Source organism: Gavia stellata, chromosome 5 (assembly GCF_030936135.1).
Source record: "Gavia stellata isolate bGavSte3 chromosome 5, bGavSte3.hap2, whole genome shotgun sequence".
Lineage (NCBI taxonomy): Eukaryota > Metazoa > Chordata > Aves > Gaviiformes > Gaviidae > Gavia > Gavia stellata.
In genome coordinates, this window is record NC_082598.1 from 35,480,434 (window position 1) to 35,505,322 (window position 24,889).

At 37.2% G+C, this 24,889-nt stretch overlaps 1 protein-coding gene across 1 annotated transcript in view; it reads left to right on the plus strand.

Moving 5' to 3' along the window:
- Window positions 1-24,621, plus strand: part of MTNR1A (melatonin receptor 1A) — a 59,932-nt gene extending 35,311 nt beyond the window's left edge. Inside the window, exon 2 of the mRNA XM_059817782.1 lies at window positions 23,740-24,621. Coding sequence (XP_059673765.1) covers window positions 23,740-24,608 — 869 coding nt within the window. The 3' untranslated portion in view covers window positions 24,609-24,621. The remainder of the gene's footprint in view (window positions 1-23,739) is intronic.
- Window positions 24,622-24,889: the final 268 nt, after the last annotated feature.

Consider the following 24,889-nt stretch of genomic DNA (forward strand, 5'->3'; position numbering starts at 1 on the left):
TCCCTTGGATGTGATTAATTCCAGAGACATATTTTGCATATAGATATGATCCAGACCTGAACCAAAGCCTTTATCTGTACACTTTCTAGCTTAATGGAGAAAGAAATGTTTAGAAGCCTAAGTAAAATTCCTCCAGCCTTGATCCCTGTTCATATCAAATATTTAGGCATATTGTGGCTAATAGATATGCTTTGAGGACCCTGAACAACTTACCTCTACTGTGTATCTCTTTCCTCCATGCAAATCTTCTTACACTGAGTCATTCTCATTTAGCTGACTACAAGGGCTGTTTATTATTTTCAGTATATGACTCTTTGTTCCAGTTCACAGTCATCTACCAAGAAAAGTATTCTGGATTAGCAATAATGGCTAAGAAAATAAAGATTTTTCCTAAATTATAAGCTTTTTCTCTCTTTTTTGAAATTATTTTAATTTGAATATACAGAGTAAGATCTGAACCAAAACAAAATGTTGCTAATGAACATGGTTCCAACTGTTGACATAATTACAATATCCTCTGAAATACTATAGTATTTTTATGTATGTAGCAAATAAACAAAAATTATTTCACAGACCTCTAGCTCAAACAACTGGCCAGAAATTTCATATATGTTGAACTGCTGCAGCTCCAAATACCATGGGTTTTCTGATTACCAGAAATAAATAGACCTATCAAAGCTCAATGTTTCATAAAATGAACATCTGTTCAGGTTATAGAACAGAAAGTTGTTCCTATGGTGAAACACTGTAACCTCTGATGTTATACTTATTACAGTAGGTAACATATGTCATTATGAATTGAGAATTACACATGCTTAATTTTTGAGTTCTTTTTTGTTTGCGCATATTGTTCCTAAACAGCCAAGGACCAAGAAATGTGCATATCTCATATCATGATGGATGAAGTGATTTAAAGAACATTCTCACACAGTGTCTGCACATACAAAGAACAATACAGCTGAGAAACAGGACATAGAACCAGTGGATTATTTATATTCTCTTGACTTTCTGAAAATGCAACATGCACGGATCTAAAAATGCTTCTGCTATCTGTTTGATATTTAAACTGATTTGTTTGGTAAATAAAAGTTAAAAGTTAAACTTGTCCAGGATGTGAACATCACCCTTAGTAAGTGTTTCTATTTTCACCCAGGCATTATGCTGAAATAATAGGATAGATTTCAATATAATAAAATTATAGCACATCCGTCTATTTTTTGGAAAGTCTATGGGAGAATAGTAATGATTGTTTTTAGGCCTTGGTAAGGACACACTGTCAAATGTATGTGACTTTAAATTTGAGAAACGGCAAAATAGCTTTATTCTCAGTGCCTGTAAACCTGTATTGTTTCCTCAAAGTTACTGTGATTATGCTGATTAACTCAAGCAAACCCAATTGGACCTGAAAGTTTTCCTCCAATACAATTGTAAGAAAAGACACAGAAATGGCATATAACGGAATCACCTCTGTTTGTCTTGAATGTACCAGAAGGTGAAAGCGTAGCCAATAGCAGTACTTTTCCTGCAATGATCATCACAATTACAATTCCTCTTTAACATGGAGCTCTTTTTAGAGATGGTAACATGAATGCATATTAGCACAAACACTGGTTCTTTCACTTTTTTTTTTTATTTTATGGCTGGTCTGTGCCATAAGAATACGGGGCTATAACTGGAAGATTCACTCAGGCTAGTGAATCTACTGTGTTACTTGTATTCATTCTTAAACACAACTGAGAGGAAATAAGTCAATTCTATTTGAAGGTGTCAGGCTTGACAGATTTGTTAACTTCAGTGACTGCACCAACATTAAATAACATACAGAGTATTTGCCAGTTAGAATAAAAAATTACCTGAAAGATTGGAAGTAGGTTTAATGGTAAAATTTTGCTAGAGAACATACGGATTTTTTTTACTCTTTCAAATATTTAACAGTTACAATAATTTTTATAGTAATTCTAGTAAAACCTCCATGAGACATTGCCATGTGTTTACAATGTCAAGATCACCAGTATAGGGTATTTATATTATAGGTTCTGAAGATTTCCCACAGCTATATAAGAAATGCAATCAAATTCACTTTAGCTTGACACATGCCATTGGCAAAGGCACCTATTTTTTCTTAATTGCATGACATAAAAACTTCAGGACAAAAAGCTGTCCATCACTCAGTGATGGACACTGTGATATCCTTTCGCATATCTACTAGACTAGGGAATATGAAACATTTTTCTTCAGGGGCTGTCTCTCCCAATATACCATCCACCAGCAATTTATCAGTAAGAGAAGGAAAGGAAGCAAAAGAGTTGGTCTTAGTGTGATTAAGGTGTCTCCAAATGCCTCATTCCTTTTGTTTTTGGAGCATCTGTGCTCTGGAAGCAGAGCTCATCTTCTAGAGATAACATGTTTTCCACTACTTGTGCCTCAAACTGAGGGAAGAAGAAGGGGAGAAGAAATCAAAGAACAAAGAAGGAAGCAGAAGAATGAAAAAAAGCCAGCATAATTTTGGAAGCAATCCATTAATTTACCATTTGTAGAAGTGATATATCTTCAGTATCTTCTGCTGGCTCAGGTCAGGCTGGACATGACCGTGCTGCAGCTCTCTTAAGATTACTGGAAGCCCAGAATTTGTTACAGCTCTGTCCTTATGAATGCCACCATTCTTTTGAAAATAGAAGTTTCGGATTTCTGACCTTTTAGCAAAATCTACAAAACACAAAGTAGGCTGTACTAAATGTTAGGTTTTTTTAATTAACCTCTCAATCCAGCCTAGTAATCATGAGATTTTTAAAAAATAATCCCTTTGCTCAGAAAATGAACTGTGAAAACTAGGTGAAGTTCTACAGCAAGCACTGACCTTGCAGTATAGCAAGGCAAAGCACCATCCATCAGTAAACAGTATATAGTGTCCAAAAGACACTTAAAATAAGCACTTAATCAGCAATTTTTCTGAAACGTATCTTCAGAGTGAGGGACTGGTCTCCATCATCCATTTCTCTGGTATTCTGTGTGAGTTTTTTCCACATGGAATTTCAGTTTATTTCTGCACACAAAGTTCAGCTTAGAAAGGGAAATATTTCTGCTTTCTGTAAAAAGAACTATTTTATTTTCTTTAACCTTTGCCAGGAAAACAAAGAGTTGAGATATCTGGGTTTTTACCCTTGAATTTGCTTCAAAAGTTTGTTCAGAACTTTATATGAGTGAATCTACTGGGGTGCTTCTATTCACTCTTAAACACACTTGAGTGCAAATAAATTCATTCCACTTGCAGAATAGTTAACTTTACAAGGAAACAGGTTATGCCTGATTTGTTAATTTTGGAGACTGCATCATAATGGATTAGTATGTTGAAACTTAAAAAGATACTACATTGAAATTTGAAAAACAGAGCTATTCAAGTCCCATTAAAGTTTTTTTTCTAATCATGCTATTTTTTCTGAACTTGATTTAAAAAAATTTGAAGCAGTTGACTCTAGCAACATTTTAAATAGCCAACAGCTAATATTTTAATTCTATTGCTTCTCAAAATTTTCTTCTAGAAAAGCATTGCTTTGAAATCACTACACTCTAGTTATTTTTTCTTGGGATTAAGTGACTAAAATAATAAAATGCAACAATTACCGCTAATGGAAATTTGCAGGTGCCTTCCTTGAAGAGCTTGATTGTGTGCAATAATAATAAGTGTGAGAAAAATACAGGATGGTGGTTTGAGAATTTCACTAGACTTCTGTCACGGGCTTTTTTTGGTATTGGGATTCCCTCTTCTCATTTTTATGAAGACTAATAGTCTCAGTGAGCAAAGTACTGTAGGGAACACTAAAAGATCACTATATAGTAGCTGGTGTTCTCAGTGAATCATTTTATTTATGAACAATAGGCTTATCACATTAAAAAATACTAATGCACTCATTTAATACTATAAACCATAGTCCAAATGCTCTGTATTTGTACAACTAACTGAAGTTGCTGTAAGGTTGATTTGTAATTTGAACTCATGGATAGCATGATTTTTAAATCTTAAATCTTGTACTAACTATAATCAAATTTACATTAAAATTTAAATTTTCATTATGAACCACAGCCAGCAGCGATTTCAAATAATCTTCCCTATTTATGGAACCACAAATGCCTGGCAGTCCATGCTTCTTTTCTGCAATACAGCTAAGATTATTTCCAGCCTTGTACGGCCCATATTTGTTCAATAGTCATCATTACATGTCTATATATGAATATAGCTGTTCAGCTGTATCAGTTATTGTTTGTAAACTCATTAGAAAGCACACTGATACAAGCAATACATATAGATCAAAATCTCACAAACTGTATGTACATATTCACAGAAAACAACATCAGCATGTTAAACACACTAAACTACCATGCTGAGCTTTAGTTCCTGGATGCATTTGTGGTAGGAAGATGGAGAAAGACCTGCTCCACTTCCCTCCTGCCCCAGGGAACTGCATTTTAGAAAGTGTCTCCACAGGAGAAGAGCAAGAGCAGCCTTCACGTTCACTGTGAAAAGGCAGCCTCTAATGCTTGGATTCTAGCATTTCTCAACAGTGAACTGGATGTTGAACAAATGTTCATGTAATTAATTAGCATTACAATCCTAATTGTTACGATAAACTGCAGAAATATGACTTTATGTCCTTTAAGGATAACAGAATTTTATAATTCTTGGGTGATTAGCATACTATGCATTTTAGCCTATTTTTGCTCACTTAGATATAGGTAGAACAAGGAGGAGAGCTTCATTGCCATAAAAAACCGCTAATTTCTGTATGTTAAATGGTAATTATTTATATGAAGATAACAACAGAAATATAGTAATAAATTTTAAAAGTGTTTTTTTCTTAACTGTATTCTGTTAGATATGATAGCATATGTAACACTGAGAATACAGATTTTCTCCACAGAGTGATTATAAATATGGGAAAAAGTTGAGAAAAGGAGGAGTACAAATGCTAGGCAAGAGTATAGTTTTGTAGGACAAAAAGAAATTATAAAGTTGCACAATGAGGCAGGGGCAATATCCAATCTTGTCTCTGCCATTTCGTGCTGGTCCCACTTGAGATTCTAAATAACTGATCAGCTACATTTCTTTCTAGAGATGTGGTAAGGGGTAGATTCTCTGAGTTGTATCAAAGAAAAATATATTTAGAGCAATTTGTCAGATTTATGTGAAGGTGCTCCCATTTTTCTTTCTTTTTTTTTTTTCTTCTTTTTGTCTAATACAAAGAAAACTAAGAGCTTGGTACAGAACATGGAGCTACAGCATTCGTTCCATGAAAATTTATGCACTAGAACAGATTAAAGAAACCAAGCCAACCACTGCAAATTGGCAGAAAATATTGGACTCTGGTGTGTCCTTGGTCCATGGAACACAATCTAATTCTCTTTTTGGTAGAGGGAAATAGTAAGAAGCTAACATCTGATTCGTGTCTTCCCATTAGCTGCTTGATTAATAAGAGCTGAACCTCAGTTATGCCTGTCTAAAGATACTGAACAACTAGCAACCCAACAGCTTTCTTATTTTGTTTCCAAATAGGTCTTGGAGCAAAAGGGTACCGTGTCCTATAGGATAGGATTTACTAAAAGGGTACAGTAACTAAGGAACAATGCCACATTATTTTCTCCTTTAACACCTGTGATTTAAATTTAATGTATTTACTGCAGAGGAACAAATTCCTCTGTGGCAAAATCTTTTCTCCCTACACTACCAGTCTCATTCTCTTCCAGTGTTTCTTTAATTTGTCTCAGTACCCAGTCATTTAAAGGAGTTTTGCCATGTTGTCACTTTTACTATCTATTTTGTCCTCTACTAATCCCCCTTGTCCCCCTTGTTCATCAGTGTGGAACAAGTTCTTATTCTGAGCAATGCTTGCTTGTCAGTGATATTGTCTTCAAGTTGGCCTGATGTTCAGACATCATCAGAGGAAAGGTTTGGTGACCAAGCTGAAGTAGATACTTTGTCAGCACTGCTGAACCTGCTCCTGCTTTGTACATCTACTGACTTCTATACATCTACTGAAAATCTCATATAACTAAGTTTATTCTCATCCTGGAAGAAAAAAGGTTGGATGCATTTGTTCATTTGTTTGGCAGTTTGGCATAGGTTTTTAAATTCCATGCATACTTAAAAGAAACATTTTCAAGAACTGTCTTGAAGATGAAAAGTTTAACTACTGTTTTTCCCTCCCTTAAGTCTGACTAAAGGTATATGTTTCCTTTTTTCTCACTCTGCATGCTACATTCTGTTAGTAAAGGTGTATCTGGGTGAGGTTGATCCCCCAGAAGAAAGGGGAGATGACTCTCCCTCAAAAGCAGCTGCGCAGCATCAATAAAAGCAAGAGATGGCTGAGAGGAAGACAGGCACAGGAAGGCATCAAGAAGAAGAGAGCTTGCAGCTACAGCAGGGACTGAGATGGCTGAGAACAGAAAACAGATCAGGTCTAAGAAATGTGGAGGAGAGGACCACAGGAGACCACTGAAGTCCTCGAAGTGACTGAAGTCAATCCTGGAAGAAAGGATCTGGCTTGAAAGTACAAAAAAGACAGGGAGAAACTGGTTTGTTTTTATTCTTCTCCATCTTACATGGTTTTCTTCATCGACCTCACTGTAAGGAGAAGGTTAATTGATCTATTTTAAAGCTCTGACCAGCTCAACATTCTGCCACACTAAATTTACAGGAAGCTTGACCTTGTTAATAAAATGTACCTAAAAATACCATAAAGAACTGACACTGTCCTATTCCAGATATTGGAATTTATAGAAAAAATCCGCTTGGACTTTCCTAAAATATGAATTCAAGTCTATCAGGAAATTACTACAATGACAGAAAATGCTACTATTACCCATCAGTGGTTGCAACTGACACACACAATTTCAATAAAAAAGTTTGAAGAAGTTTTTTTTGCATGCTACCAAAATAGTTATTTCTGCATCATGGACTGACCAGTTTTACTTCACACAAATGAAGGCTATTAGTCTGGGTTTACATATTTTTTGAAAGAGTGAAGAATTTTCAGATCTTTTGGGGAAGCCCTTCTGCTGTTACTTTACAAAATACATTAATCTGCTAAAGCAGACATTTTTGTGCTCATACATGGCAACAGCTAAAGTGGCTCTCTGAGGAGCTCAAGCTATCTTTCCCTTCCAAAAGTGTTGAAGGAATCTTTTCAACTAAAGTAAGAAAATCCAGGAGGTTTTAGCTGAGATGTGGAAGACACTTTTTTCCCTTTTTTTTAACATTCAGTCACCTGTATAACATTTTACAAGAATAACATTTACAAAATGATGTGATTATTCCCTAATAGACCAGAGTAAAGAAAAGCAAAGGGACCATTCAGTGCTGTCTGAAGCTAAGGCTGCCTTACCACTTGCTCACCACTCTATCCTTTTCATAATAAACTTCATGTCAGGTTTTGCAACACAGTATAAATTCACTGTATCTTTGACATACACTGATTGTACAGAACCTCTTCTTTCTGACGTCCTTTCAGCATAGGGGTATTTATTTTAATATTAATTGAGATAATTATCCTACCTTTCTTCATGTGTCTTCTTTATTTTTAGCTTCCTAAGTAGAAGTGCTGACTTCTGATTTGTTAAATTTTGTTAAATAATGAAGTATGTTGGCACACTAAAAACCTGTACCTAAAAAAAGATTAAGAACTCAGGAGTAAGGTTCAGAGAGAGGACAGGCAAAATTTTTAATGAGTATTTAAAAGGATACTGTCTTTAGCTGTCTATATTTAGGTTTTCAGCTTGCTTAAAAGCTTTTTCTGTAAGATTCTCTCTAACATTTAAACAAAGATAGAAAGGAGTATAAGAGAAAAAACAGGCATTAAAAAAGTCAAGGAGCTCCAACAGCCAAGATATTATATACATAATATTATGAGACTAAGATTATATTGGTGGTATAGTTTTCCAAATCTATTTTATTTTCACACACAGTAAGGGTTCACATTTTTTACACTGGAGGTATTGAACTTGATTATACAAATTGTGTTTGGATTCTCAAGGTGAGCAGTTAGGATATTTCTGAGTCATAACAAAAATCAATGGGTACAAATATTTCAGACGAGATATCATAACACAAGTTTTAAATGCTACCATACTGAAATTGCCATAATACAAAATCCAATACTTTTGACAGCAGGTATTGGTTTCAGCAATTTATTTCATTGTACTGGACAGATTTTGCTGGTGCTACAAGTTAAATAAGAACCCTAAGTGATAAGTTCTGAAGACATATGAAGGTACTGAAAGTCAACAGCATTTATATATTTCTTTCCTATTAGCTAGTGCCATAGCCTCATTGTCCTTCAACTACATTTGTTGATAAACAGACAGTTTAGACTTAAGCAACAGAAAAATAAATGCTTTCTGAAAAACCCAGAGAACAGACAATTAACTAAAACAAGATGGAGAGGAATAATAATTCAATAATAAAATTATGAAATACATTCAATACACAGAGTTACTTATTTGCTCACTTACACTACTTCAAGTTGTCTGAAGTCAATGAAGTTAGCTAAATCATTATTTTAGCCAATTGCTTCTAGTCAAAAGCCTACTTCTAAGGACAGAACGGTTTGGCAAATTCATCAGCATGCTAAATTACATGTCTCCATGTAAATGATCTCTTAGTAAAGAACTTAATACTGTTAAGATAAAAGGCACAAATCCAAACCCCATTTCATTTCTAATAAGCATTAAATATAAAAGTCATGTATTTGCTAACTAACTAACCATGAGGGTATTGAAAAATTTTGGAGTTTTTTGTCCATATTTACTAAAGAGAAGGAAATTCCTTCAAGAGGTTGAACTCACTTATATAAGCTCATCAGGGTACATTGTGGAAATACCTGAAGTCTTTTATGATGTCAAAGGGCAATCATACCTGACTATTTCTCTTACTAGTTTCTCTCAAATAATTATTGCTTGGAAATTTCATTCTGTGCTGTGTGAAAAATCCCATCATGCAGGGGAAAAGAAAAGCAACAAGCAATAAATTAATTCCCCTTCTCATTGTAACTTCTAGAGCCTGGTCAAACTGGTAGCAAAAAATAGATTATTCAGGGATATATTCATTAACTACAAGTATAACGTATATCCAAGCCAAGAGTTGTGTTTCCATATTCTGTCATGAGCAGTAACTATCGGTTGGCTGGTGATCGGTTGGTCATGATGCCTAAATGGAGGACATTCCAAATATTTTGTACTATGAAAAGCTTAGGTAGGATTATAATTCTTGTTCTAAATATTATATTTAAAATTATTTAAACAATGTTAATGTTTTTAAACACCATCATGAATCCTGTTGCAGAATAACTAGCTGATGTACATGCACATCAGTACTTCTCATAGCATTGTATACTGTAAAGATATTGGTATGAATTTAGGATAGCTTCATTATTTGCGTGCAGTGAAGTAACAGTGTATATTTTAGGCTGCCCAGAAGAAATACTGAAAAAAACCACTCATGTCTTTATTTATCTGAAGAATTAAAGGAATAGTGACTTAAGAATATCTTTTAAACTTCTATAAATACACTAAATTTCTCCATGTTATTTTATCTGTACTGCCAGTTGCTTTTGTAATGAAGAAAGTAAATTGTACAAAGATAAGAATCCTGAGAAGCCTTAAAATAAATGAAAATATTTTTATGGTCATTCAAATGTCATCAATGTTAAAGTTTATCTTAAGATCTCTATAGACTATTGCTACTAGCAATGGGGATAGCATTAGAAAACTGAGAAACTGTTTTCTCCAAATCCATTTTAGTTCTGTTAGAGCACTAGAAATTAGATCTTTAGGAAAAAAAAAAGAAAAAAATTTAGGTGCAGAGAAATTTTATATTTCCTCCAACTTTTTGATAAAAATTAAAATACAGATTTTACTTAAGGTTGTGCAATGTCTTCATTCCTTCTCCAGTAATATAAAATATCAACTGTAGCCTGAGGTTTTATCAGCAAGCTATTTTAAAATACACATCTAATATAAGCAAACAAACATTGTTTCTGAGTCAATTATACTATATAGGTGTTAAAATGTGATAATTAATTACCTGTATGAATCAGGGCAATAATGAATAAACTACCTACTTCCTTAATTTCCTATAAATCTATCCTGTATCATATATCTAAATCCATGTTATTTTAGATAGTATAAAGGGGGAAAATATACTAATGCTTCTAAGCTTTTGACACACTTAAATTGTCAAGGCTATCATTTTAAGTGCTTGCTGCAGCAATCCTGAATAGATTTCTCACACTGTCATGCTCGAAGAAAGTTATCTGAAACCTAAATTGTTGCTTTGTCATATTTTGAATTTGCTTGACACTCAGTGTAACCAGTTTAGGTTTAATTTGTATTTCTTACCATATTTTCACCCCAGTGTGGCAGGTGCAGAACCCTACAGTTGGTGTGGGTGCTCACCAAATTACAAAGGTGCACGCTAAGAAAGGGATTCTCCTGGCAGGCTGCAGATATACACAGACACGGGATGATAGTGTAGGTGTTCCAGTGTTGGACTAGAACAGTCTATTTTGGTCCAAAAGCTGGAGTAAATTTCTCAGGGTTTATAAAACTTTTTACAGAGAAAAGGAACTACACATCATGGGGTCTTCACTCTCTCTTAATCCAGAGCTGTTGTTTTCCCATTTCCTTAAACATCAGAGAAGAGAGATATTAAGATCCTTGGGCTTGCTGCCATGCATATACAAGTTCCACTTCTTTGTCCTTCTTTTAGTTTCCAGTGCTAAATGCATTTCTGATGCTATAGAAGAAGAAGAGCTCTTGATACCATCCATTACTTTCCTCAATAAAATCCACTAATATTGCAGTTAAAATAACACTTATTCTAGTGAATTCCCCATGATACTGGATACCTTTTCAACTTGCCCCCCCTGTGATCTGGGACCATTCAACTTCTGGATGTCTGCTGTAGCACAATAGAGAAAATGAAGAAATGAAAGGGAGGCAGGAAGAACTGGAGGCAGCTTGGTATTTGATAATGACATAATAGAATACCCCCTAAAATCATCAAACTGCTAAGGTGGCAGTGTAATGATAATCTTCTGTGTCTTCTCATCTTTTTCAAGGAACTTGGGACAAACAAAGAGAGGAAAGGAGGGGAAAAAAGGGAGGAAAAAGGCTTCTGTCAGAAACATAGAAGATTTTGGGTTGTAAGTCAGTAAGGAGAGAAAAGACAAATGGTGATGGAATAAATAAGAGAAGGAAGAAAAGGAGTAGAAAATAATGAACAGATAGAGGAAAAGAGAGTAAATACACATGTTTAACTATATATAAGTGATATTTTCTATAGTGCTATTTTCCAGTTTCCCGGCAGATGTCCTACCATTGCTGATTTTAGGAGAAAGAACTGGGAAGACTGTTTTAAGAACTCATTTCATTAGCTTTGCTGTCTACTGTGGACTCTGTAGTTAAATGTGGGATTGGCTTAATGACCACCTATACTGTTATTAGTCATAACAGAAAGAAAATGGATTCTTTTGTACTCTTGAGAGTATTTTTAATTTCTTTTTCTTCCCATGAATAATTCTATGGACAAATTGAGCCACAAAATCCTGTTACATAAAACTGTGACTTTCAAAGAGATTCAGGAAAGGGATTTCTTGTTTGCAGTATTAAATACAGTATAGAAGTCTGCTGTCAGTTATGTGGTTGCACCTTCACTCTACCATTTTCTCCTACTTGTTTTCTCAAAATACATACTAGAACTAGGAAGCCAGCAGTGTGCCCAGGTGGCCAAGAAGGCCAACGGCATCCTGGCTTGCATCAGAAATGGTGTGGCCAGCAGGAGCAGGGAGGTGATCATGCCTCTGTACTCGGCTCTGGTGAGGCCGCACCTCGAATACTGTGTTCAGTTTTGGGCCCCTCACTACAAGAAGGACATTGAGGTGCTGGAGCGTGTCCAGAGAAGGGCGACGAAGCTGGTGAGGGGTCTGGAACACAAGTCTTATGAGGAGCGGCTGAGCGAGCTGGGGTTGTTTAGCCTGGAGAAGAGGAGGCTGAGGGGAGACCTTATCGCTCTCTACAACTACCTGAAAGGGGGTTGCAGAGAGGTGGGTGTTGGTCTCTTCTCCCAAGTGACTAGTGACAGGACTAGAGGAAATGGCCTCAAGTTGCGACAGGGGAGGTTCAGGCTAGACATTAGGAAAAAGTTCTTCACTGAGAGAGTGGTGAAACACTGGAATAGGCTGCCCAGGGAGGTGGTAGAGTCACCCTCCCTGGAGGTATTCAAGGAGCGTGTGGATGTGGCATTGTGGGATGTAGCTTGATGGACATGGTGCTGTGTGGTGTTGGGTGGGTTGTGGCTTGTTATTGTTGTTGTGTGGCGTGGGTTTTGTGGTTGTGTTGTGTTTTTTTTTTTTTTTTTTTTGGTGGGTTTTTTGATGTTGTGTGGTTTTTTGTTTCCCCGCCCCCCCCCCCCCCCCCCCGGTTGGACTCGATGATCTTACAGGTCTTTTCCAACCGTACTGATACTGATACTGATACTGAAGGGAATAGGCTGTATCTTCCCATTTTCTAGCACCAATCCTGACTGATCTATGAGATTTTGTACAAATACAAACCGTAATTATATTTCACAAGCAACCCTCTCTGCCTTTTCTTGCTTTTTCCTTTTAATTTGTTTTAGTCTCTGAACTGTATTATTAGTTTTATTTATCTGAGCTGTGATATTACTGTCATAGTATCATTTTTGTCCTTCCATTTATTTACAGTCTCTAATGCAAATACAGTTGAGGGGGGGAAAAGTACTCTCACGCTGATTCTGCTGAGATGCAGTTCAGTAGTGTGATCCTCTGACATCAGCAGTATTGTTATTCTAATTGGTTTTATACAGCTTGCTGAACTGTGATGACAGCCTTAGTGTTCTGTAACATCTAAGCAATACCTTGTTGGAAAACAGGCTGTTCACAGGATTTTTTTCCTTCCAAATGAATCATAGAATTTAGAGATAGAAAAGATCAAATCAGAAGTGATAATATAATTCCCTTCTGTAAAAGTGGATAAGTTACTCAGGCAAATCTATTTCATCTGAAATATTGTCATCATGGTAGAAGGGGCTGATGTTCAAAGGGAATAGATGTCCTGACTTTGAGAACACACCAGCCCAGTGAACTACAGAAAGAACAGTCCAGGCAGATACCAGAGCCAAAACCAGGGTCGCAGAACTTGAGATATCCACCACTAAGTCTGCCTGCCCTGGTTTCTAACTTCCACCTGCAAGACAGCAGGGTTTTTTGACTCACTTCAATGTCATTACAAGCCTTCTTGATATTTCGTGTTTTGTCTTAGTTCACCCTTGGCTGGGTGGACAAACAAAACCTAAGTTAAGAACGATTTAAACAGAATTACATTGCACTGGATTAGTTGTCATGACTCCCCATTTTGGTGAAAAACACCCACAGAACTGAAAAAACATATATTTACACACTGAATGGGGCACATAACTACAGCAATATTCATTCTGAGTATCAGGAAATATGCATACAGCACTTCAAACTTTTGTCAAACAGCAACTAAACTGTTTATCAACACCTGGGTCTTTGATAATGACACAATGGAATACCCCCTAAAAATCATCAAACTGCTAAGGTGGCAGTGTAATGATAATCTTCTGTGTTTTCTCACCTTTTTTAAGGAACTTGGGACTCAGGAAAAACAGGAGAGTTTATCACCTTTGGAAGAAGGGGCAGGCAACTGAAGAAGAGTACAAGGATCTCGTTAGGTCTTGCAGAGAGGGAATTAGAAAGGCAAAAGCCCAGCTAGAGCTCAACCTGGCCACAGTCGTAAGGGATAACAAAAAATGCTTCTATAAATACATTAACAACAAAAAGAGAGCCAAGGAGAATCTCCATCCTTCATTGGATGCAGGGGTGAATATTGTCCCCAAGGATGAGGAAAAGGCTGAGGTACTTAATGTCTTCTTTGCCTCAGTCTTTAACAGCCATACCAGATACCCTCAGGGTATTCAGCTCCCTGAGATTGAAGACAAGGATGGAGAGCAGAACAAAATCCCCATGATCCAGGAGGAAGCAGTTAATGACCTGCTATGCCACCTGGACACCCACAAGTCTATGGGGCCTGATGGCATCCACCCAAGGGTGCTGAGGGAGCTGGCGGAGGAGCTTGCCAAGCTGCTCTCCATCATTTATCAACAGTCCTGGTTAAAGGGGGAGGTCCCAGACGACTGGAAGGTTGCCAATGTGACGCCCATCTACAAGAAGGACTGGAAGGAGGATCCGGGGAACTACAGGCCTGTCAGCCTGACCTCGGTGCCGGGGAAGATTATGGAGAGGTTCATCTTGAGGGCGCTCACGGGGCACGTGGAGGACAACCACGGGATCAGGCCCAGCCAGCACGGGTTCATGAAAGGCAGGTCCTGCTTGACCAACCTGATCTCCTTCTATGACCGGGTGACCCGCCCAGTGGATGAGGGGAAGGCTGTTGACGTTGTCTACCTGGACTTCAGCAAAGCCTTCGACACTGTCCCCCACAGTATTCTCCTGGAGAAGCTGGCGACTCGTGGCTTAGACAGGTACACTCTTCACTGGGTTAAAAACTGGCTGGACGGCCGAGCCCAGAGAGTTGTGGTAAATGGAGCGAAATCCAGTTGGCGGCCGGTCACAAGCAGAGTCCCCCAGGGCTCGGTTTTGGGGCCGGTCTTGTTTAATATATTTATCGATGACCTGGATGAGGGGATTGAGTGCACCCTCAGCAAGTTTGCAGACGACACCAAGTTGGGTGGGAGTGTTGATCTGCTCGAGGGTCAGAAGGCTCTGCAGAGGGATCTGGACAGGCTGGATCGATGGGCCGAGGCCAATTGGATGAAGTTCAACAAGGCCGAGTGCCGGGTCCTGCACTTGGGTCACAACAACACCAGGCAACGCTACAGGGTTGGGGACGAGTGGCTGGAAAGCTGCCCCACAGAAAAGGACCTGGGGGTGTTGACCAACAGCCGGCTGAAGATGAGCCAGCAGTGTGCCCAGGTGGCCAAGAAGGCCAACGGCATCCTGGCCTGTATCAGAAACAGTGTGGCCAGCAGGAGCAGGGAGGTGATCGTGCCCCTGTACTTGGTGCTGGTGAGGCCGCACCTCGAATACTGTGTTCAGTTTTGGGCCCCTCACTACAAGAAGGACATTGAGGTGCTGGAGCGTGTCCAGAGAAGGGCAATGAAGCTGGTGAGGGGTCTGGAGCACAAGTCTTATGAGGAGTGGCTGAGGGAGCTGGGGTTGTTCAGTCTGCAGAAGAGGAGGCTGAGGGGAGACCTTATTGCTCTCTACAATTACGTGAAAGGGGGTTGCAGACAGGTGGGTGTTGGTCTCTTCTCCCAAGTGACAAGTGATAGGACAAGAGGAAATGGCCTCAAGTTGCACTAGGGGAGGTTTAGACTGGATATTAGGAAAAATTTCTTTCCTGAGAGAGTGGTGAAGCATTGGAACAGGCTGCCCAGGGAAGTGGTGGAGTCACTATCACTGGAGGTCTTCAAAAATCATGTAGACGTGGCACTTCGGGACATGGTTTAGTGGGCATGGTGGTGTTAGTTGATGGTCGGACTTGATGATCTTACAGGTCTTTTCCAACCTTAATGATTCTGTGATTCCGATTCTGTGACCTACTGAAGATTTGTCAATGAAGTATTTAAAAACTGAATTGTTCAATTCCAGGACTACTTATTTAACAAAAGTCACTTTCATCTATTGTTTCTATATTATAAAATGACAAAACTGTATGACAGTGCCAGTTTAATACAATCTTGTTACCAAAGTAAATATGTATTAGCTAGATATTACTCTGATAAAATTTTAGAGGTTTCCGTAGAACAGAAGTCGTGTTCGATTTGCGGCTGCATCTAAAGCAAAATATCTTGGACATGAACTTGCTATGTAGACTCTCAAAGCAAAATATTTCATGGCACTGCAGAATGTAACAGAAAGATGAGTGTATCTTGAGGTTCACTGGTAGCTCCAACTGCTATTATTTAAAACTGCACTTCTTAAAAATCCTTAAAAAAGACCCAGACCCTGACCACCTCTAGATTTTTAAGTTTAGGTCACAAAAGATCTTCAGTCAACTCCTGTCTACTCCTACATTTGGTGCCTAAATGTGCAATGGTAGTCTGAGCCTTTTCTTTACCGCTGCTTTTCTCAGGTGCTTTATATTTCAAATCACATAAGTTCATCCAGTGGATAGCACTACCATTCATGGCATACCCAGAAATACCTCAGTCTTGCCAGTACTGAGATATTCAATATCCCATGCACCTACTAAATCTACTGCCTAGTACAAACTAAGCACTCCTGTCATGTGAGAGGTCCAATACAAGAGACATTGTCAAAGCACCCCTGACATGTCATACAAAACTGCCAGAGGCAAGGTACATCCCCAAGTCTTGAGCACTCATCCAGCGTATGGATTCAATTCCTTTCTCTGCCTGATAGTAAAACTCACATCACTTTCCTCTTGTGCCTGAACCACCAAGAATAGCATTGACAAATACCTTTTAGATTGTAAGACAGAGAGCAGTACCTGTCTCACTCACACGTGTGCCATAGGACTGAAGAAAAAGATGCTGGGTGATAAAGTCACAGAAAACTGTATGCCATTTGGCATATCTGCAAAACTACTTAATCACATCTACATACTGTTTGGCTGCAGTGAACTTGGACCTGACACCAAAATCCTCCATTCCTTTATTGTGAGTATTATATAATTCCTCACTGCCATTTTCTGCCAATTACTCTTTCATGCATCTAATTTTCTTGGCCAGAAGATGGCATAGGCATTTCAAATTAAATTGCTGCTGCAGTTTCACTGGAAGTTATGATAATTATTATAATCTAAATACAGTATAACATTTTCTTTTCAGAATGCATCAGTATGATCTTTCATTCATACTGTGCTGATTATGTCAAATTTTCTTCAACTTGCAGCGCACTGGAATACAGTATTACAATATGCATTATTCTGATAACATGATCTTTAACAAATTTATTCTTCCATATCTTTCAAATATACTGTTATGTAGTTTTCCAGCTGTTCAGATCTGTAAGATTCAGCACCCTGAATTTCTATCAACTGTAGTTAAAAGTTGAGGTTACTTAGGTCATTGCAGTATCTTAACTTGTGTATGACACTCAGAATCTCTACCTCAGTAAGACTATAAATGAGTGCTCAAACCGTGAATATTTAATACTCTCTCCTAAGTGCTAACAAGCTACCCACCTGACATCATTACAGCTGTAGGCAATTGCCATATCTGTGATTACACAGCTGGTTTCATTAGTGTCCCAACTAGATGATAGAGGGTCTGAAAATGCCTTCTATTCTGTGACAGAGGTGTACATTTGAATGAGGTTTTAAGACAATTGCTGAATTGTCTTTTTTCAGCTTAAAAGTAAAGAGAAAGGTTTTCCTACATGTGCTTAAAGCTAAAAGGTTCATTGTGGCCATTCAAATTTCCCTGCATCACCATCTGCAGCATCAGGGTTAATTTGCTTATGAGAAGCAAAACCCACAGGCCCATCATGCTATTCAAATTTAACGTGCACGTGGACTTCTTGATTCAGGCCAGGTTTATAAATAGTGCCTTTAGTTTAAAAATAGGCTTTTCAGTTCTAAGGGAGTTGATATTATGATCTGTAAAGTGAATGAAGCTCCCAGGAGTAACTGCAGCTTATGTAATATTTATTCCTACATTTTTGCTCAGCTGTTTTGTGCCATTTTGATGCTGAGCTGCAAGGACTGTTAGTTTCTTAAACCTTTCAAATCTTTCTTCAGTGAAGCTGGAACTGTCTGCATGCTTGCTTGTCTAGGTAACCTTACTTGGCTTTGGGATTTTGCCTAAGGAACTGTGGTCATTGACCCCACTTACAGGTATTTTCATTTTATAATTTTTATTGCACGTGGCCATTGTGGAATCCCAAACTGTGGTGCCAGGTACAGCAACTTTCCAACATTAAACTGATCCTAGAAAGATTATGGACAGATCTTCTTTTTCTTGAAACATTATGACTGGTTAAGGTCCCAGGGAGAAGAGTTACTGAGCCTGTAGAGCTCAGATACATGAACAAGGATATTTTATTAAATTTGCATTAGGCACTCACAAAAACAGCTTTCCCTCCTTGATTTTGTAGTTGTTTGTTGTGTTTTAAAAGTGTAGTGCCAGTGCTAATGGAACAACTTTCAGGGCAAAAATGTTCATGGAATATGAAACAAATCTAGTGTTAATATTTGTCATTTAGACACCATTTTGTGCATTGAAACAACCATGTGAGAAGCAGAGGCCTAATGAAAAGCCTTTCTAAGGAAGAAGTTCAGCTCTTAGTGGCAAAACGAAGCATATCATATTGAATATTATGCTTAACCTTCTAATTTTGCTTTCTTCATAAACTAGCCCATTGCCTTATTTCATGTGACGTCTTATGTTCTAGAATCAGAGACTTATTCATTCCTGCCATTCAGCTGTGAAGGGGAGTTATTTGTTTTCTAAACCAGGTGTTTTGCCAGCTATCTATCAATGCTGTCACTTTTGCTAGATGTAAATGTGTCAGTATGATGCTGTGTTCAGTTATAACTATGAGGCACCACATTTAAATTTTGTACTGCTGCAGGCATTCACTGGTGTGCACCTAATCTTAGTCTTGTTTTCAGCTAGCAGCATAAAACCCAAATTAACCTTCTGAGCAAGGGCTGGATTAATGAGCAACATTTCAAAACGCTAAAAAAATAATCTGTAAGCTGTCCTTGAAGAAAATCAGTAGAAGTATTAGCGTGATCAGAAATCAGTGCTTTAAAATGTAAATAAAAACTCTGGTGCCATTAAATATATAAAACTGTGGACAAAACAATCTTGGCAATATGATATTTGAATACATCACAACTTCTAGAAAACCTGATCTAAATTTATAGCAAAGCATCCTGTTAATTAAGCCTAGTTATGAAACAATTGGAAATGACTGTTAGCATATCTGGCAATATGTGACAGGTGATAAAAAAGACAGGAGATAAGAATGGCACGGACCTGGTAGTTAGAAATTAAGTTTGATCTTGTAACTGGTCCAACATTGCAAATATTTACACTATACTCTTTCCTTAAAGATATACTTAACAAGTAACCGTTAGAGATCTGAGTCAATGGCCACTGAAACAAAAACTTTGTATGTAACTTCAATGACAGCTGCATGTACTGTTTAGTCTTACCTAAAAGCAAAAGCATCTCCAGTTAGCATAAAGACTTTAAATCCCCCTTAGCTAAATTTGGTGCAACCTGAAGCACTAATGCATAAACAGGAAACGTAATGTTATATACTTCAAAATGTAGCAACATGATGAAAACATGATGGTGTCTGGAAAGCATTTGTTGTAAGAAGCCAATACATTATTTATACAGGAAATAATCTGAAATAGGTGAACAGAAATAGTGACCTAGCAACCAATATTAAAAGGTACAGAAGTATCTTGGAAAAAAAGGAGGAGAAATAGTAGCCTTACCAATGTTGTCAGCAAAATGAGACCTTCTCTAAAATTCATTCAGATTTCCTTAGTACCGAAAAATTCCAGCTGGAGTCCCTAATGCTTTAAAACATTGTTATTTTGTTCCATAGATAAGATGTTTCCCTTTTTTACGATATATTACAATATATTTTTAGCCCAGGCTAAAAGTTTTGGAAGGGTTAAAATACTTCACAGTCTCAGTACTTGAAGAAAGCTCTGTAGACCACATCTCCCTCAGTTCTCCTAAAATTGCAGAAAGAATTCGTTCTTTTTGATCTGCTGGCAAAGTGCTCAGCCCTCCAGTCTAAGTCTATGGGAGGCATTCAGCACCACTTAGACTAAGTAACTGTAATTTTTTCCATTAATACTCTGCACTGATTTAAGTTGCTAGAAATTTTTGGAAACTTCCTAATTCCCATTAACTTCAGGACATACTCAGCACTAAATCTAGGGAATAACAACCCACACAGTAATTTGTATATGTTATGCAGATGCAAGTTGCTACTGATACAACTACATCATGTAGTTTTTATTTGATGCTCTTATATTAATTTTGACATCATGACAATTAATCCCATAAGCATTTTTTATAATCTGCCAGGGTCACATTTTTTACATTCAGTTTATGTTGTATTTTGCTCTTGGAAAAGTCAAATCGTCTAGAAGAGTACTTGTTTGTTTTCTGTTGCTTTAATGCAGTTTTTTTATTCAGCAGGTGGGTCTGATGTTGCTATGTGTTTGAGCAGAAAGGTGGCTTTTTCAGTAAGTGTGGTGAAAGTATTTAATGGAACGTTGCTTTAGACTGCATCTAAAAGCATAGCCTGCTAATGCTGGTTATCAGTAGATTATCCTCCTTCCCACATACATCCATAGCACAACATCTGCTTAAATTTATTAAAGTTTATTTGACTTATGTCAAAGTCAAGATATTGAACCTCTGCATTCTCAGTTCAGCCAACGGGTGTTAATGCACAGTAATGCATTCTTTAGTTACATGAATCACATTTTTTCACAGCAATGTGTTCTCACTCTCTAAAGAGAATGAATACTTTTTGTTCAAGGAAGCGTTATTCAAGATTTTGATTTTGTGGCTTTTTTAAAGGGTTCAATATGGAGCTTCAGGCTTTGTTTTTAGCATTCTGTTCAAACCCAGCTCTGAAAATAAAAATTAATTTTTTCCTATAGCTTTTTTTTATGGTACTCACCTTTACAATACCAAGTGTTCCACAAACATAAGAGTTTAATTTCACAATATGCCATTAAATAAATGGGAATTTAATAAAATATCGATGTTTTCCACTAATGGTAGGTGCCTAAATCTAGGCTCATATTTTTAAATTGTATATTATATAACATATGAAAGGTCAACATCATTTCAGATCTGAATTCAGAGTCTGAAATGATGAACCCCAAAATATACAATAAACATACTAATCCCAAATAAATTTTTACTTTAATTTTCTATTCTATCTTAATGACAAAGTTTCTGTGCTCACAAGGACAGTATATTGGAACTCAGGTTTGAAGATAACCCTTGCTGAAAGGCGGGTTAAAAGTTCTCTCTGCAAGCAGGTATCTGGTTTCCAGGCAGTTTCTAGCCCAATGCTTTGGTAATCCAGCTGACATGCTAACCATGTGCTGGCAGCCTGGGACTTGGTTTCCAAGCTCATGATTTTTTTAAAAAGACAGGGTCCCAGGATATCCTGCTAGCTTCCAATTCCCAAATGAAACAGCTTGTATTTCCAAGACTTTCAGTTTGTTGCTTTACAGCAGCCAACTGAGAAGGTAAGCTGGGATAGCCATGGCACACCAGTTTGTGGAAGCCTGAAATTTGGCTGATTCAGAGACAGAATGCCTACTTTTCCTAGACTCAGTTGTTTCTAAAGCACAGGGTTGCTAAAACTATTCAGAGAAAAGTATACCATCTGTCTTCTTTCAACAAAGGGAAAACCCCCACACACTTTTAGCTTTTTTCTTATAGCTGAATCTTTTGGCTCAACTGGGTAAATAATGATAATATTAGCAATATTAATGGAAAGCACTAGCAGAAGTTTCAGTGAATGGCAGAGAGAGATGCTTGGAAAGGGCAGTCTCCAGCTAAGCAGAAAATTTATAGGCAAATATAAATAGGATTCTTTTAAGTATTGCATTTAAATAAGTGTCCCGGTTCTTTGTCCCACCTGGAGTTTATATGGTGCCATTTCATCAAACCTGCAATATTCTGGGTGGGGAAAAAACCTGCCAACAGCAACTTTTCATTTACTTTCCACTTCTCGATTCATAAGATAAACACAGAGCTCTGAGTTTCATACAGTCTCTTTATCCATTCTTGTATTGCTTGCCACTATGTCAAGGGTAAATTCTGAAAGCAATGTTTTTTTCCCTTGCTGCTTTCTGCTTAAAGGAGCTCTGCTGTTTGTGTTGAAATGATCTGGAATTCTGCCAAAGCCTTCAGGATAAGCATATTTCAGTCTGGCAGTGAATTCCGGGGAAAAGAAGAAACAAGTACAGACACCATCAAGAGAAAGTTATTTATAAATCCAGATACAAAATCTATGAAAAATGGTGTAGTAGTCTTTTAACTGAGGCCATTTGTCCCAGCTGCCATTAGTATATATATCTAACGTGGTACTTCGTGCATGTATCAAAATCTAAACAAAAGAGAATAAGTAGCATCCTGAGCCAGATAATTTCTATGTTTTTCTCTGTAGGTGTTTGCAGAGTTCATACTTCTACCTGGCCATTTAAGGCATAAGATGAGTGAGAGAATATGCATTTTAAGATGCTTGAGATAATATATTAAAAAAATGGTTTTGAGAATTATAGCAGCTAAAATGCCCCAATGGTCCATAGATACTTTTACCTTTTCTTTTAACCTATTTTTATCTATTTTTATTTTGTCTGCTTAAAATAAATGCATAAAACAGTTCACCAAGCCCACTTTGGATTAACAATTAAATTCTACATCATCTAAAACTGGCAATATATTTTCTTACAGGTTGCAATAGAAGCTTGTATTTAATCTTCAGTGAGTAACGTCAGAATTCCAAAATATAATATCAAACACACACATAACTATGTATACATGCATACACATGCATTTATATACCTACACACATGCATGTATATATACACATTTATAGCTTTCTGTAGATATGGACATGAATAACAAGAATAACAGTTATTTTTAAAAAATTAATAAAAGCTATATCAATGTACCTCGTGACCTTCTTCTTAGAAACTAGAATGGTTGGGAGGAATTCAGATGACTTATCATTTACGCAACTAAAAAAAGAATATATAATCTATGCTCAAAAGATTAATTCAAAGCATGTAGTTATGATGGGTTCCATTGTCTTTGAGGAACAGAGAGGGGTTCTATCAAGAACTAACACAGTTTAAAATAATCTCCCTTTGTTTTAATTGAAAAACTAACCAAGATTCTGGATCTTTGCTTAATTTTCCAGTTTGGAGGCAGAGAAGAATGTGGCATCAATAGTGTCTGGGAACTGTCTAGGTCACTGCCTAGCACCACTTCTTTTACTGAAGACTGTGTCTCTCAGTTTCGGAAAGACAACTAAGTCTGTGTTCAGCTAGACTCTTAGAAGTTAAGTTTAGTTAAGTGCTAGCCAGCAGATTCAAAAAGAGTCACTTTAAAAGTCACATTAGTCATGAAAGCTTGAAATACAAATGGGGGGAAAAAAAGGGTTTAATTTCAGGACTGGAAAAGTTAAGGGGTAATGTAAGGAAAGGGAATTGAATTAAATTAAATATGGAAGGTAAATGTGAGTTATGAAGTTTATTAGTAATCATATTATTTCTGCTAATTTTTCAAGAGCGACTGTCTATTTAAAACCAAAGCAAGGCTTAAAGTTATGAATATTTTAATTTTATAAGAATTCTGAGTCTGTGTGATTGGAAGAATCCAAATAAATGAGATGATAAAAATATTAGGTCATGGTAATTAAACTCAAAGACAGTTTTCTTTTAAAAGGTTCATCTTTAAGTTGAGCTACTTCCTTTTTAGATTAAAAATGACTGTCTTATTTCTGATACGTGAATATATGACAATGAATTTTGGTCTAGAAAGTAGAAACTAATTACATTTAACAAGTTCCACCAAGGCTGCTCATTAATATATTGAGAGCAGAAGTGACAGAAAAGAGCAAAAGAAAAACTAATACTTGTGTTTTTATATTTATTTTACAGGAAATGTGTTTGTTGTAAGCCTGGCAGTTGCAGACTTGGTTGTAGCAATCTACCCATATCCACTGGTCCTCACATCTGTATTTCACAACGGATGGAATCTGGGATACCTTCACTGCCAGATTAGTGGCTTCTTGATGGGCCTAAGTGTCATTGGATCAATCTTCAATATTACAGGCATCGCTATCAATCGGTACTGCTATATCTGCCACAGTCTTAAATATGACAAGCTGTACAGCGACAAGAATTCATTGTGCTATGTTGTTCTTATCTGGGTCCTAACATTTGTTGCTATTGTGCCCAACTTGTTTGTGGGATCACTACAATATGATCCCAGGATTTACTCATGTACATTTGCACAATCTGTGAGCTCAGCATATACAATAGCAGTTGTGTTTTTCCATTTCCTACTTCCCATAGCCATAGTTACTTTCTGTTACTTGAGAATTTGGATCCTTGTTATTCAGGTAAGGCGAAGGGTTAAACCAGATAACAACCCCAGACTGAAACCCCATGACTTCAGAAACTTTGTAACCATGTTTGTGGTATTTGTACTGTTTGCAGTCTGCTGGGCTCCTTTGAACTTTATAGGCCTTGCTGTGGCTGTCAACCCGGAAACTATAATTCCTAGGATTCCAGAGTGGTTGTTTGTATCTAGTTATTACATGGCATATTTCAACAGCTGCCTTAATGCTATCATATATGGACTCCTGAACCAGAACTTCAGAAGAGAATACAAGAGAATTATTGTCACTTTTTGTACAGCAAAAGGTTTTTTCCAGGATAGTTCTAATGATGGGGGAGACAGGATGAAAAGTAAACCTTCTCCATTGATTACAAACAACAATCAAGTGAAGGTGGACTCTGTTTGAAAATGGGAATCTTATTGTCACTCGACAGCATCCAAATAAAGTAACTGTTTTATTAGACCTACTGTTAAATATTGTAGTGAAATATCTCTTCTACACTGAAAGCACTTTGATTGAATACCTTGCATAGTATTTGGGAACTCAAGTTACAGAGCCTTGACATACAGATCCTATTATACAGTGGTATATCTCTTGTATAACAACACAATGATATCCTTGACGGAATTACAAAATTATGCATGGATACTTTTTTTTTTCCTTAAATGGAGATAAACAACTAGAGA